The sequence below is a fragment of the Loxodonta africana genome, chromosome 24, assembly GCF_030014295.1.
Source record: "Loxodonta africana isolate mLoxAfr1 chromosome 24, mLoxAfr1.hap2, whole genome shotgun sequence".
Taxonomy (NCBI): Eukaryota; Metazoa; Chordata; class Mammalia; order Proboscidea; family Elephantidae; genus Loxodonta; species Loxodonta africana.
Window position 1 is genome coordinate 26,415,933 of NC_087365.1, and position 14,977 is coordinate 26,430,909.

Below are 14,977 nucleotides of genomic sequence, written 5' to 3' on the forward strand. Positions count from 1 at the left end.
GTCCCTCCTGCCTCCCACTGCTGCATAGAACCCAGAGCCTATTCCCAGGCCAGGCACGGGCAGAGGTGCATGCGCCCACACAGAATTCTTTGCACACAGACACACCTGCAGATATACACACTCTCACACAGGGCTCTGTGCACAGGGACCTAGTGCAGGAAGACAGACAAACAGATAGATACACACACTCACACAAGGTTCTGTGCACCGGACCCTGCACAAAACACACCCACCCACACACACAGTCCTGTGCACGCAAACCCTCTCTGCACACACATTCATACAGACACTCTTACGTACAGAGAGTCTTGTGAACACAGACCTGCCTTGAGCACGTACACACACACACATTCACATACCCAGTCCTGTGCACAGACGCTCCCTGCACACACGTGCATACATACATACATGCACACACACACACACACGGGGGTCCTGTGAACACAAACCTGCCCTGTGCTTACATACACATATACACACACGCTCACATACACAGTCCTGTGCACACAGACTGCAGACACACTCACTCATACACACTTTGGCTAACACAGACCCACCTTGTGCACACACACACAGTTCTGTGCACAAACACACAGTTCTGTGCACACAGACTGCAGACGCACTCATTCATATACACACAGGTGGTAACACAGACCAGCCCTGCGTGCACACACGCACACACAGTCCTGTGGACACAGAACCTATCTGCACGCACACACTCACAGAATGACTCTCAGGACCTCTACTGGGAGAGGCCTATGGGGACAGACTGGGGTTGGGTGTCAGTGTCAGGTGGGTGAGTGGGGGTGGTGGGTCAGAGTGGTAAGGGGGTCTTACCAATGTATAGCCCCTGCAGGCTGGTCTCCGGGACAGCCAGCATCCTTGCAGGCCCTGTGGCTATGAACAGGAACCAACAAACAGAAGGTATTTATTTGTTTCTTGTACCCTCACTGAATGTTTATTTATTTTGTTTATTTACTTCTGGCTGGAGTCCTTAGAAGCAAATCCCAGACACCATGTTGCTTCACCTGTAAATTCTTCAAATGACCTCCAACGGACAAAGACTTTAAAAAAACACATTACCACAACAGCACTATCACGTCTAACAGTTAACAGGAGCTCCTTCATGTCATTGAACGCTCAGCCCCCTCAGAGAGACACAGTCTGCTGGTGGAGGCCAATCGTAACCAGATACCTGTAAGAGTGAATTTAAGATCACAAACGATGTTGAGAGTCATGCAGGTGGGGGAGGAAGGGCACAGTGGGATGCAAGGGGGGCAGAGGCGAGCCTGGCCCGAGGTATGGCTGCAGGAAAGGGTGGGCTGGGCGCAACCCTGCAGGCAGACCCTTGGGACCCTATATGAAGGGTCATAGCAAATCTTAAAAGCGTCTAAGTGGCAGAGTGGCAATAGGGGCATGACTAAATTTGCACAGGGAGAGGACTGCAGAGGAGCAATATGGAAACAGGGGGCCCAGTCAGGCCACCGCAGTCATCAATGCACAGTGAACAGAAATGCTGCCCCGATCCTGGGCTTATTTTTGGAAGTAGGTCATCAGGCCTTTCTTCCTAGTCTGTCTTAGTCTGGAAGCTCTGCTGAAATCTGTTCAGTATCATAGCAACACCCAGGTCTCCCCGACAGATGGGTGGTGGCTGTATAGGAGCTACATGGAACGTGAGATTTCTACCACGGAACCGCCACTGCCTCAGAGACATTTAAGAGATAGAAGTTACAATCAACAGGGCTGATGGAAGATGGCTGGATTTGGTATGGGGGGTGTCATGGATTGAATTGTGTTCCCCCAAAATATGTGTCAACTTGGCTAGGCCATGACTCCCAGTATTGTGTGATGGTCCACCATTTTGTTATCTGATGTGATTTTTCTATCCTATCTCTATGATGTTAATGAGATGGGATTAGTGGCAGTTATGTCAATGAGGCAGGACTCAATCTACAAAATCAGGTTGTGTTTGAAGTCAATCTCTTTGAGATATAATAGAGAGAAGCAAGCAGAGAGACGTGGGGACCTCATACCACAAAGAAAGAAGCACTGGGAGCGTAGTGCATCCTTTGGACCTGGGGTCCTTGCATTGAGAAGCTCCTCGACCAGGGGGAGATTGATGACAAGGTCCTTCCCCCAGAGCCCACAGGGAGAAAAAGCCTTCTCTTGGAGCTGGCGCTCTGAATGTGGACTTCTAGCCTACTAGACTGTGAGAGAATAAACTTCTGCTTGTTGAAGCCATCCACTCGTGGTATTTCTGTTATAGCAGCACTAGATAACTAAGACAGGGGGTTAGGAAGAAGAGGGTGTCAAAGGTGACATTGTCTAGTTCAAGCTACAAGACGGATGGTGAGATGGAAAACACTGGAGAAGGGGCAGGTTGGCAGGGGGAAGGAGCAGTTCTGGGTGTAGCTTTGACACTGCTAAGAGAACATACCAAGTAGCCAGATGACATATGGTCTGGAGGTCATGGACAAATCTGAGTTGCAAGGTTGGTTTCTTTTTATCATGGTAGGTTGAGAGAGAAAAGTGGGGGGAGGAAAGAGAGCAAAACCTATGCATAAAGGCTAAATAGAGGAAGATGGATTGGCCAACGAGATTAAGATGCCTCCTGAGGCTTTGTGAAGTTCAACATAAGAAAATGGTGTGAAGCTAGATGTCTTTGACAAGTCAAGTTAGATAAGACTGGAGGCACCTGTTGTTTTACTGGCCCAAAGTAGGCGTTGCTGTGGAATGGTGGAGATGGGATGGCAGGTAGGTGAGGAGTGAGCAGGAGGTGAGAGAATGGAGCTTGCACTTCTGAGTAGCTTGGCTGAGATCAGGTGCAGATGTAAGGGCAGTAGATGGGGGGAGGTAAAGCTTGAGGGAAGTGAGGAAGGGTTTATATTTTATTTTCTAAGATGGGAAGAACTTGAACTTGTGTCTGTGAAGTTCTGGGAACCAGGCTATAGGCAGCATCCCCCTAAGCCGTCAACAGCTTTGTTATCTTAGTGTGGTCTCAGGATCAGTGTGGTCTCAGGTTTGGTGTGGTCTCAGGATCAGTGTGGTCTCAGGGTCAGTGTGGTCTCAGGATCAGTGTGGTCTCAGGATCGGTAGCGTCAGTATCATCTGGGAGCTTGTTAGAAATGATATATCCCGGATCTGAATCAGAATTTGTATACTAACAAGATTCCTGGTTGATCCAGGTGTATACATTAAAATTGGAGAAGTGCTGTTCAGCTGTAGACGTTGGGCCAATCTTCAGATCACTGATGCTATTGATTTCAGCTGTGGGCCTGGCTGCCCCCTGAGCAGAGGTGTGGGCTGCCCACTCCCTCTATGTAGCCAGTAGCCTGATCAGAGAGTTTTGCAAACAGAACATAGACAGAGAGAAAGCTGGGCACAGTTTACACAAACCCAGACCCATGGTGAACAGACACCTAGGCTCCCACACACTCTTGTATGTTCAGGATGCCCCTGCCTGATCAGCACCATGGAAATTTCCAGACACATGCAGTCCTGTTGTCATTGGAGATACACAGTTGGATGCCCAGAAATAAGAATCCTGGCTAAGATGGCGCCTCATTGTGGGGACTCATACAGCATTTGGGTGATGCTGAGAAGAGGGAAAGCCAATAGAGGGGGTAGGGATGGACCTCGGGAGCCAGGGAACAGGAACCCAAAGGCTTACAAGAGCTAAATTCTGTGCATGTCTTCTCAATTCTGTATTCAGTGACATCACATTGTTAGCTTGAAATTGCCGTGGTGGGAGTATTTACACCACAGAAATTGGCAAACGCTACAAATCACTCTGTTCTCCCTTCTGAGGTGTTGATTGCAAAACATGTATCAGCATACCACTGGACTGAGGCGACCAGGGAGGAGCTGGCAGCCCTGTTTGTATGTTGTTTTAATTCTTTAGCAAACGCTTGAGAATTTCTTTGTGCCAGGCTCTGTGCTAGCTAGGGAAAATACTTTGCTGAATGGACGAGTGGGTTTACTGGACCAAGGCTATTGTACATGGATGAGAAACAGTCTAGAAGCCTGAGAAAAAAAGACTTTGGAGTTGTCACTCTGAGCTGGATTTCATGTCCAAACCGTGTGCCATATCTGGCCATGTGATACACTGAATGCCCCTACACTGGGGTCTCAGAGATGGCAAAGTCCTGTTATGGCATCTAGCTTGAGTGCATCATGTCATCTCTGTGTGCGTCTGTGCCCTTTCCTATAAAATGGATCACAATCACACGTGGGCTTATGAGGACTAACAAGCCCAGGAATGGAAGATGGGTGATAAAGACAAGGAGTTGGACAGATGTGAGCTGCGTTCTTTCCCTTCATGGTATGACTCTTGAATCATTTCTTGTTGGAAGTTTTTGGTCTTATTGAGACTTTTATTCTGGTTATCCTGAGTTCTTTAGGGAGGGAGGTAGGAAGGACCTGAATCAGTTTGTGTTAAAGAAGGAGGATCTTGCTGGTACGTTGATAGGTGGAGGCGGAAGGGGGTGGCAGTCACATGAATATGCCCACATGCCCCCCATGTCCTTGGGATGCCCCCCACCAACATACACACACCCACAGATGTTCAAGGACAATGCCGACCTTGGGGCTCGGGACACCAACCCGCAAAAGCTAGGTCTGGGCAGAATCCAGGAATGGAAATAGGGGTAGGGGAGAGGCAGACCCCGACCCTGGTAGTTCACTTAATTTAGGACTGGTGATGCTTACGGGTTTGAGAGAATTGGCTGGAAAAGTTTCATTTACACAAAAATTAACTCAGTTTCCTGGCTACGAGCACATGCCAAACACTGACCTCAGCTTGACCCACATCCTTCCCATAGACAGACCCCACTAATCCTGCCCATGAACTGACCCCTAACACTGCTCACGGGCTGACCCCAAACTGCCCATGGGCGGATCCTTAATCCTTGACCTCATTACTGACCTCTAATCTTCAGCTTCCCCTGATCCCTGGCCCTGACTTTCACTCAATAGGCATGACCTATCGGTCATAGGGGGCTAGGACAGAGTGTGGCTGAGTCAGGACTCACAACCAGAGACCCCCATCTCAGAGTGCTCCTCAGGCTCACAAAGGCCTAGGACTTTTTTGCCTGGTGGAGAGACTCCTTTGAGGATTTCTTTCTGGGGTGAGGGCATTTAGGCTGAATATTTATGCCCTCCTAGACCACTGGGGATAGGTGGTGTTGCTGGGCTTCAGACCTTCACATATGCCCATGAGGACAGACAGCCCACCCAGAAATGCACCCCCCGACCCCGCAGGCTTCCTTTCCTGTGGGTTCCTGCCTCTCCCATCCACCATACTCCACTCAGCATCCTGCTAGCCCCTCAATGGAACAGGACTCCATCAGCAGGCAAAGTGAGGCCTCGAGCATTTCTCCCCAAGCTGCAGATTGGGCCAACCAGGGCCCAAGGGACAGATCAGCAGCAGCACCTAAGGGCTGCCTCTCTCTCTCTCTGTCTCTCTCTCTCGGCATTCTCAAGGAGAGGGGACCCCCAGGAGGGAGGCTGAAGTGGGGAGGCTGCCTCTTCCTGTGCTAGGCCAGTGGGTGACAGAAATGGCCTCTTGTGGCCCCTCCCTGTCCTCAACTTTCCTTTCCATACATCCTGCCCCACCCCCTTGTGTCCTCATCAAGGGAATAGTCAGTTCATAAACAACCTCTGTCCAGCAGCCCCTCCCATACTTGCCCACCAGGCCCCCTTACCTCCCTCATGTCCTGTGGCTCCAGTGCTGGGTTTGCTCTCACCAGGGGTCCAGATTTTAGAGCTCCCTCCCTTCTCTCTCTCACAGGCAAGGCTGCTTACAGAGACCTGCTCCACAGCCAACACTGTGCCCCACCTAGACACCCAAACTGGCCCCACAGAAAGACATAAGAGGTCCAGGCACCTGGCCAGTCCACAGCCTCGAGACCCTGGCCCCGCTCTTGCACTTCCCACACCACAGGGGGCCCCTGAGGCCCCCCACAACTCCCAGGTCTCCACCTCAGGCCTAGGCACCGTGCCCTCCACAAACTGGCTCCCTGTAGCTGGCCCCAGCCCACTCCAGCTCTAATGTCAGCACCCCAGGGTACGGGAGACTCTCCAACCCCTGACCTTCCGCGGAACGCGCGTGGGGTCCCAAAGCCCGGATGGGAGCCAGGGTCCCCGCCTTTCCCTGCCTTCCCCAGCCTGTAGTCTCGCTGGAGAGCAGGCCTTGCAGATCTGACCCCATCCGCCCCCCTTGGAATCAGAAAGGCTTTGGTAGGGTCTCACTGACGCCCCGAGAGGCAACCCCCGACCTCTCTCCTCCCTGGTACCCACAGGGAGGAGATCCACAGCCCCAGAACTCACCTCCGCTCTCACGACAGCTCGCCTCTGTCCAGCCGGCTGGATCCCGGGCCGCAGCCCTCGACGTGCGCTCAGCCCCGCGGCCCCCGGGCCCCGCGTCGCCGCCGCCCCTTCCCCGGTCCGGATGGCCGCCCGGCTACGCCGCCGGGTCGGCCTGCGCTCCTGGCCCAGATGTGCGAGGCTGGGGCGGGGCCTGCCTGCGCCGAGGGCCCCAGCCCGCCTGTCCTGCGCCCCGCCCTGCGCCCCCCCTGCGCCTCCCGGACGGCGGCGCCTCCCCCGCCCCGCGAGCAGCCCGGGATGGGGGTGGGGGAGGCAGGGTGAGGAGGAGAGGTGGAGGGAAGGAAAAGGAATTCCAGACCCCTCGGCGGCCTCCTGCGGCCCAGCTGCGGAAGGGTTCCCCCTCCCCGCCCCAGCAGGCCCACCTAGGGGCTCGGCCTAGGGCGGCCCATCTGCTAGGGCATAGCCTGGGGAGGGAGGGCCTGCTGGCCCAGACCCCTCACAGTCCCCGGCCCAGACCCTCCCCCTTTCAGCCCCCTGCCCCTGCAGTTTCCCTGGCCGGGTCTTAAATGGTCAGACAGAATCCACAGAATTGGTGACGTTTGGTCAACGAGGGAAGGGTTCTCACAGGCTGGGGTCCCTCTCTTTGCAAGGGGCTCACTCCGAACACATTCAGCCTCTGTAGAAGGGGCACCCAGCCTCCTTCCTGTCCTAATCCGGACCTTCTTGGGGATCCAGGGATGTAGTCTCCAAGCAGGAGGTTTGTGGGCTTGGAGATGAGGGACCCCACCCCCACCCAGCCCCAGTTCATCTAGGCTCCTCATGGAGCTTCTTAAGGCATCTGACCTCCCCCCCTCCTGTTCTAGCAGGGCCTAGGCCCCCATCTGCTGTCTGGGCAGAGTTGTTGCCCCCCCTCTGTCCACTGTGCCCCCACAGAGGCTCAGGCTGGAGGTGGAAGGCAAGGATTTTTTTCTCAGTCTGAATCTCTGTGCTGGGAAGGCCAGCCACCTGTCTACTCCCTACCCCCATCAGACAAGGCCTCACAGTTCTCTGAGCAGCACATTTGCCCTTGGAACTTTTGCAAGGACCAGTTTCCCTCCCTAGAATGCTCTCTGTCCTCCTCTGTGCCAATCCAAAAGGCTCTCCAGCTAAGGTGCCACCCCCCCCCCGCCATTGTCAGGGCCACTGCCCCAGAGGGCTCCTGCAGTGAGATGTGGGGGTGGGGGACACTGCAGCAGACAATGCTCTGTGCAGGTACCCAGCTGGGAAGCCAGCAAGATATCCAATCCGCAGTCTCCTCTAGGCTGGCTGCAGGTGTGTGTCTGTCTTAGTCATCTAGTGCTGCTATAACAAATACCACAAGTGGATGGCTTTAACAAAGAGAAATTTATTTCTTCACAGTAAAGTAGGCCGAAAGTCCAAATTCAGGGTGTCAGCTCCAGGGGCAGGCTTTCTCTCTGTGTCGGTCTTCTCATTAATCTTCCCCTGGACTAGGAGCTTCTCTGCCCAGGGACCGGGGGTCTAAAGGATGCGTTCTGTTCCCGGCACTACTTTCTTAGTGGTATGAGGTCCTCCAACTCTCTGCTTGTTTTCTTTTCCTTTTATCTCTTGTGAGATAAAAGGTAATGCAGGCCACACCCCAGGGAAACTCCCTTTACGTTGGATCAGAGAGGTGACCTGAGCAGGGTGTTACGTCCCACCCTGATCCTCTTTAATCACAGGCAGAGATTATGGTTTATAACACATAGGAAAATCACAAAATGGGGGACAACCACACGGTACTGGGAATGATAGCCTAACCAAGTTGACACATATTTTGGGGAGGGGGACACAGTTTAGTCCCTTACAATGACCCTGTGAGTGTGTGCATCTGTTAGTCTGTCATCTCTGTGGGGTTTTTGGTTTTGTTGACTGTAAATATGACCCTGTCAATGGAGCCCTGGTAAAGCAGTGGTTAAGCACTCAGCTGCTAACTCAAAGGTCAGTGATTCAAATCCACCAGCCGCTCTGTGGGAGAAAGATGTGGCAGTTGGCTTCTGTAAAGATTATAGCCTTGGAAACCCTGCGGGACTGGTCCTACTCTTCCCTATTGGGTAGCTGTGAGTCAGAATCAACTGAGCGACAACGGATCTGGATATAGGATTTTCTTTTTTTTATGTTAATGAGCTCATACTAGAATAGGGTGGGCTTTAAACCTACTCACTTCTGAGGTAAAAGAGAGCAGAAGAGACCTGGAGACACATAGAGCAGGAATAAGCCACGTGAAGACAGACACACACAGCAGATGCACCTACAAGCCCAGGAGCTCCAAGGATCACCAAAAACTAGAACCTGAAAAGGGAGCCCTGGTGGCACAATGGTTAAGTGCTCAGCTGTTAACCAAAAGGTCAGTGGTTCAAACCCACCCAGCCACTCTGAGGAAGAAAAGACCTGTCGATCTACTCCTGTAGAGATTTACAGCCTAGGAAATCCTATGGGGCTGTTCTACTCTGTCATACAGGGCGGCTATGAGTTGGAATCCACTGGATAGCACACAGTAGAACCTGAAATAGACAAAGAAGGACCTCCCCTTATAGCCACACCCTAAATTTGAACTTCAAGTTTCCTAAACTGGGAGAAAAGAAATTTCTGTTCTTTAAAGCCACCTAGTTGTATTTTTTGTTACAGCAGCCGTAGGTCACCGTAGGTAAGCAAAAGATCTGCTTCTGATTTCTTTTTCTCTTCCACCTCTGGTTTTTTCCTCCGTTCCCATCCCCGATCTGAAAATTGGCTCCTCTCTGAGGGCAGTGGGCTCCAGGCAGGAGTGAAGACTCATAGGTTGAGGGTCCCTGGCCCTCAGTGCCTTCCTACTTGGCAGCTTCCCGCCCCTGCTCCCCCTTCAGTCCCCCTTAGTCTGACCAGGAGTCATAGGCTCCACCCTTGGGCAGCTTCCAGCATGACACAAGAGAAGGACAGGGAACAATTCCAGTGACTCTTTGGTCCCCATTAGAGGAAGTTGGACTCAATGGTCATCAGAAGGTATGGGCCCACGTGGGCATGGCGGAGAGTCCTGCAGAGCCCCTGCCCTTTACTGTCCTCTCTGTGCCCTCGTACTACCCTCCTGCCCCTCTCCCAGGCCATGTGGACCCACCCTCTGACCTCACCGGCTTCCTGCTTCTCCAGGATGGGGTGGGGAAAGCAAGAGGAAGGACCAGCTCTGTGTGTCTTTCCCAGGAGCAGCCTGTCTCTGAGCCAGGCTTCCCTTCTCTGGGCCTTTCTTTGCTTAGGATCTTCCCCTCCCATGAGAAGCCCTCGCTCCCAGCCCTGCCCTTCCAATCCATTTCTGTCGTGCAACAGGAGGAGACTGTCAGAACTGTAACTCTGGCCTGGCACTTCATCACTCGTACACTCTGCATGGCTCCCTGTTACCCTACAGGAGAAGATCCAAGTGATTCAAAGCTTTGACTTCCCTTAGTTGACCTCTTACACTCCCCTCCCTAGCCCTAACCTACAAACCTACCTTCTGTTTCTGGGGCACACCTGCATCCTGTGCTGCGGGCCAGCCCTGACCTGCTCATCAATATCCTTCTTCCCTCTAGGAGAAGCTGGTCCTTTGGACCCTGTTGTGGGGGCTGTGTCTGCTCAGAGAGCCTGGGTCCTGATCACCACCAGTGGGTCTTTAGGAAGACTGTGTTTGGAAGTCAGGAATGGGGCTCCCCTTTCCTAGTGCCCACTGCCTGGCCCCATGTGGCAGGGAGGAAGTTGGCTTTAGGGCATGTTATCTCCCCACCTAAGCCTGTGTATGCTGAGGTGCTGCCGTGAGAACTTCTCAGGTCTCTCCCCTCCCTCCTGACCAAGCCTGGCTGCTTCCTCTGCTCCAGAGCTTGGGGCAGACACAGCATACACAAAACCCACGCCAAGGGCAGGAGCCCGGTGACCTGCCTGGGGAGGGAAGGGAGGGCAGGCAGAGGCTTTTCCACTTGTTAACTAGACCTCACAGTGTGATCATGCCTTGCAGAGTACCTTACCTAGCCACTTGGGTTACCCACACCACACCCTGATGGGGAAGGACTCTTTTTTTTTTTAATTTTTATTGAGCTTCAAGTGAACGTTTACAAATCAAGTCAGTCTGTCACATATAAGTTTATATACACCTTACTCCATACTCCCACTTGCTCTCCCCCTAATGAGTCAGCCCTTCCCGTCTCTCCTTTTGTGACAATTTTGCCAGCTTCCAACTCTCTCTACCCTCCCATTCCCCCTCCAGACAGGAGATGCCAACACAGTCTCAAGTGTCCACCTGATACAAATAGCTCACTCTTCATCAGCATCTCTCTCCTACCCACTGTCCAGTCCCTTCCATGTCTGATGAGTTGTCTTCGGGAATGGTTCCTGTCCTGGGCCAACAGAAGGTTTGGGGACCATGACCGCCGGGATTCCTCTAGTCTCAGTCAGACCATTAAGTATGGTCTTTTTGTGAGAATTTGGGGCCTGCATCCCACTGACCTCCTGCTCCCTCAGGGGTTCTTTGTTGTGCTCCCTGTCAGGGCAGTCATCGGTTGTGGCCGGGCACCAACTAGTTCTTCTGGTCTCAGGATGATGTAGGTCTCTGGTTCATGTGGCCCTTTCTGTCTCTTGGGCTCATAGTTATCGTGTGACCTTGGTGTTCTTCATTCTCCTTTGATCCAGGTGGGTTGAGACTAATTGGTGCATCTTAGATGGCCGCTTGTTAGCATTTAAGACCCCAGACGCCACATTTCAAAGTGGGATGCAGAATGTTTTCATAATAGAATTATTTTGCCAATTGACTTAGAAGTCCCCTTAAACCATAGTCCCCAAACGCCCGCCCTTGCTCCGCTGACCTTTGAAGCGTTCAGTTTATCCTGGAAACTTCTTTGCTTTTGGTCCAGTCCAGTTGAGCTGACCTTCCCTGTATTGAGTATTGTCCTTCCCTTCACCTAAAGTAGTTCTTATCTACTAACTAATCAGTAAAAAACCCTCTCCCACCCTCCCTCCCCCCCCCCGTAACCACAAAAGTATGTGTTCTTTTCAGTTTCTACTATTTCTCAAGATCTTATAATAGTGGTCTTATACAATATTTGTCCTTTTGCCTCTGACTAATTTCGCTCAGCATAATGCCTTCCAGGTTCCTCCATGTTATGAAATGTTTCACAGATTCGTCACTGTTCTTTATCGATGCATAGTATTCCATTGTGTGAATATACCACAATTTATTTAACCATTCATCTGTTGATGGATACCTCGGTTGCTTCCAGCTTTTTGCTATTGTAAAAGAGCTGCAATAAACATGGGTATGCATATATCTGTTTGTGTGAAGGCTCTTATTTCTCTAGGATATATTCCGAGGAGTGGGATTTCTGGGTTGTATGGTAGTTCTATTTCTAACTGTTTACGAAAACGCCAGATAGATTTCCAAAGTGGTTGTACAATTTTATATTCCCACCAGCAGTGTATAAGAGTTCCAATCTCTCCGCAGCCTCTCCAACATTTATTATTTTGTGTTTTTTGGATTCATGCCAGCCTTGTTGGAGTGAGATGGAATCTCGTCGTAGTTTTAATTTGCATTTCTCTAATGGCTAATGATCGAGAGCATTTTCTCATGTATCTGTTAGCTGCCTGAATATCTTCTTTAGTGAAGTGCGAGGGGAAGGACTCTTCATTCTCACTCTAGAGATGTGAAAACCGAGGCTCAGAGAGGACAGGGCACTGCCAGATTCAGGCCCAGCAGGCTGCCCCCGAGCCTGAGCACTTGCCAATGCCTTATGTTACAGGACGCTTGTGATGGGGAAGATGGTACTGGAGCACCCAGAGGCAGCCCCCCTGGATGGCTGCGCAGCCCCACCTACTTCTTCCTGGGGACTGGGGGTGGGCTACTCCTGGGACAGAGGTCTCCAGGCTCTGGAGGACTTATGTTTGGTCATCAGATTCCTGAGGCGAGAGCCTCCTTCCAGGAATTACTCTGCCTGCCCCGCCCAGGCCCAGCTGAACTTCCTCTCTGTGGCCCGTGGCCTCAGCTGCCTCATTTTCCTCATTGGGAATGGGAGTGCCGAGGCCCAGCCCCTCCCCGGCTGCCTGCAGGAACCCAGTGGCCAGGAGTTCAAGGCTCAGCCGTGATGGCTCCCTGCCTCCACTGCTGCATGGGCAGCTGACGCCTCCTCCGTCATAAAACGGAGGTCCTGGGATCCCACCTTCCTGCTGAGCTTCCTCCAAGGCCCTTGAATGACACGCAAAGCACCAGGATGGGACTCAACTCCCAGAGTTCTGTACCGGCACCCTCCACTTGCAGCCCCTTCTCCTAGTGTGTGTGCTTCTCCCCAGCAGAGGCATCAGGAACCTGCTTGGAGCAGCTGGCCCTGCCCTGAACTCTGATGGGTGGCTGAGAGTAAACCAGGCAGAGCAGTGGGAAAAGGCATGCCAGGTGGAGGGAAGAGTGCAGACAAAGACATGGAGAGTACAGTGAGCAGGAGGCAGATATAATGCAGAAGCCAGCTGGATAAGGGGGTGGCTGCGCTTGTCCCTGGTGCTTCCATATATGCACTCATCCTTGTATCCTATCCCAGCAGGCATCCTGGTCCTTTGCTCAGGAGGCCCCACCCCATTTGCTCTGCTTGCTTGCCCTTGGCTTGGTCTTCCAAGCCCCTTCTGCTCAAAGTCTTTAGCCTCTCTTCCAGTTTTCTGGAATTATACAATTCTAGTTCTACTCACTCCCTCACTTGGCTTGGTTGAGACCAGCCCTTGCCAGTCCTTGCCCCACAGAATTTTCCCTCTGCTAGGCTTAAAAAAAAAAAAAAAAAAATTTTTTTTTTTTTTTTTGTTTTAGGCTATGTAGGGTGCAGAAAATGTCCAGGACTAGAAGGGAAAAGGAAGTATGGGGGAATGATAATACTACCAATTCAGCCATGTTGAGTTTGAGGAGACTGTGGGGCTGCTGTCTAGACAATTCTGGATGCCTCCTCCCCCCGCCCCATATCTATTCTCCTTTCCTATTTAATAATGGAACCTTCTGTTTTTAGTTATGCATATGGCCACCCAGAGTAAGGAGTGTATTTGTATTTCCCAGCCTTTCTTGCTACTACCTGTGATCATGTGACTAGGTTCTGGCCAATGAGATGTAAGTAGAAGTGTTGTGTAGTGTCATGGATTGAATTATGTTCCCCCCCAAATGTATGTATTAACTTGATTAGGCCATGTGTGGTTGTCCTTCATTTTGTGGTTTTCCTATGTGTTATAAATCATAATCTCCACCTGCGGTTCAAAGGATTAGGGTGGGATGTAACACTCTTGCTCAGGTCACCTCCCTGATCCAATGTAAACGGAGTTTCCCTGCGGTGTAGCCTGCACCACCTTTTATATTACAAAAGATAAAAGGAAAGGGAAGCAAGCAGAGAGTGGGGGCCTCATACCACCAAGAACGCAGTGCCAGGAGCAGAGCGCATCCTTTGGACCTGAGGTTATTGCGCCGCCATGCTCCCAGACCAAGGGAAGACCGAATCTTCGCAAGGACCTGCCTCCAGAGCTGACAGAGATAGAAAGCCTTCTCCTGGAGCTGACGCTCTGAATTTGGACTTCTAGCCTACTAGACTGTCAGAGAATAAACTTCTCTTTGTTAAAGCCATCCACTTGTGGTATTTCTGTTATAGCAGCACTAGATGACTAAGACACGTAGCATCTTCCAGAAACTTTCCTTAAAACACTGCCGATGGGTACTCCTTGTTCCTCATCTTTTCTCCATCCTGTTGCCTGGAATGTTGATGGGATGACTGGAGCTCTAACTATCATCTTGGGCCAGAATGTTGCAGGACACACACTAGAGATAGCAGATGAGTGACCTGCAAGGAGACTAAACACGTGAGCAGTGTCCCTATCCAGCCTTGGGCTGTGTGCTTCCCAACTTGTCAGTGTGAGAGATATAAAGTATTTTGTTCAGATCCCTGAGTTTTCAGTCTGTTACTCACAGCAGAGTGTAATTCTACCTGATCCAACCCCACGGGGGGGAAATGTCGAGTATGCAGTTAGGGTGTGGATCTGGAGTGCTGAGAAGAGTTTGGGGCTGCGGGTAGAAACCTGGCAGAACTTCTCATGGGGTTGGTAATTGAAGCCACAGGAGGGTATGAGGTCACCCAGGCGCAGTGTGGTGTGAGAGGAGAAGGAAAGATGCCCAGGGAGAAGCCTTCTCCCCTCTGCCCACTCCCTCTTTGCCCACTAAAGAGGATTCTGGTTTTGCCCACTCAGTGTCAGCCACCCCTTCCAGCTCATGCGCATCGTATGAGGAGTGCTCTGTTGCCAGAGCTGTTCTTGGTTTTTGTGATACGGAATCAGAAGTCAGGGGATTGGAAGGAGGACAAGAGGTGTATGGACAGATCTGGGGACATCTTTTTTTTTTTGAGGAATTTTTAAATAGAGCCGTTGTGAAAGCAGTTATGTATTGTTGGCAAAGTGGATAGGAGAAGAAAAGGGAGCTGTCTTAGTCATCTAGTGCTGCTATAACAGAAATACCATAAGCTGATGGCTTTAACAGAAATTTATTCTCTCATACACAGTTCAGGAGGCTAGAAGTACAAATTCAGAGCACCGGCTCTAGGGGAAAGCTATCTGTCTCTGTCAGCTCTGGGGGAAGGTCCTTGTCCCTTCTTCTGTTTCCTGGTTCCTCAGAGAT

At 51.5% G+C, this 14,977-nt stretch overlaps 1 protein-coding gene across 1 annotated transcript in view; it reads right to left on the reverse strand.

Moving 5' to 3' along the window:
• HSPA12B (heat shock protein family A (Hsp70) member 12B) overlaps nucleotides 1-1,088 on the reverse strand; it is a 15,553-nt gene extending 14,465 nt beyond the window's left edge. The window contains exon 1 of the mRNA XM_003411609.4: nucleotides 838-1,088. Within this exon, the coding sequence (XP_003411657.2) occupies nucleotides 838-880 (43 nt within the window). The 5' untranslated portion in view covers nucleotides 881-1,088. The remainder of the gene's footprint in view (nucleotides 1-837) is intronic.
• Between the last annotated feature and the right edge of the window lie 13,889 nt (nucleotides 1,089-14,977).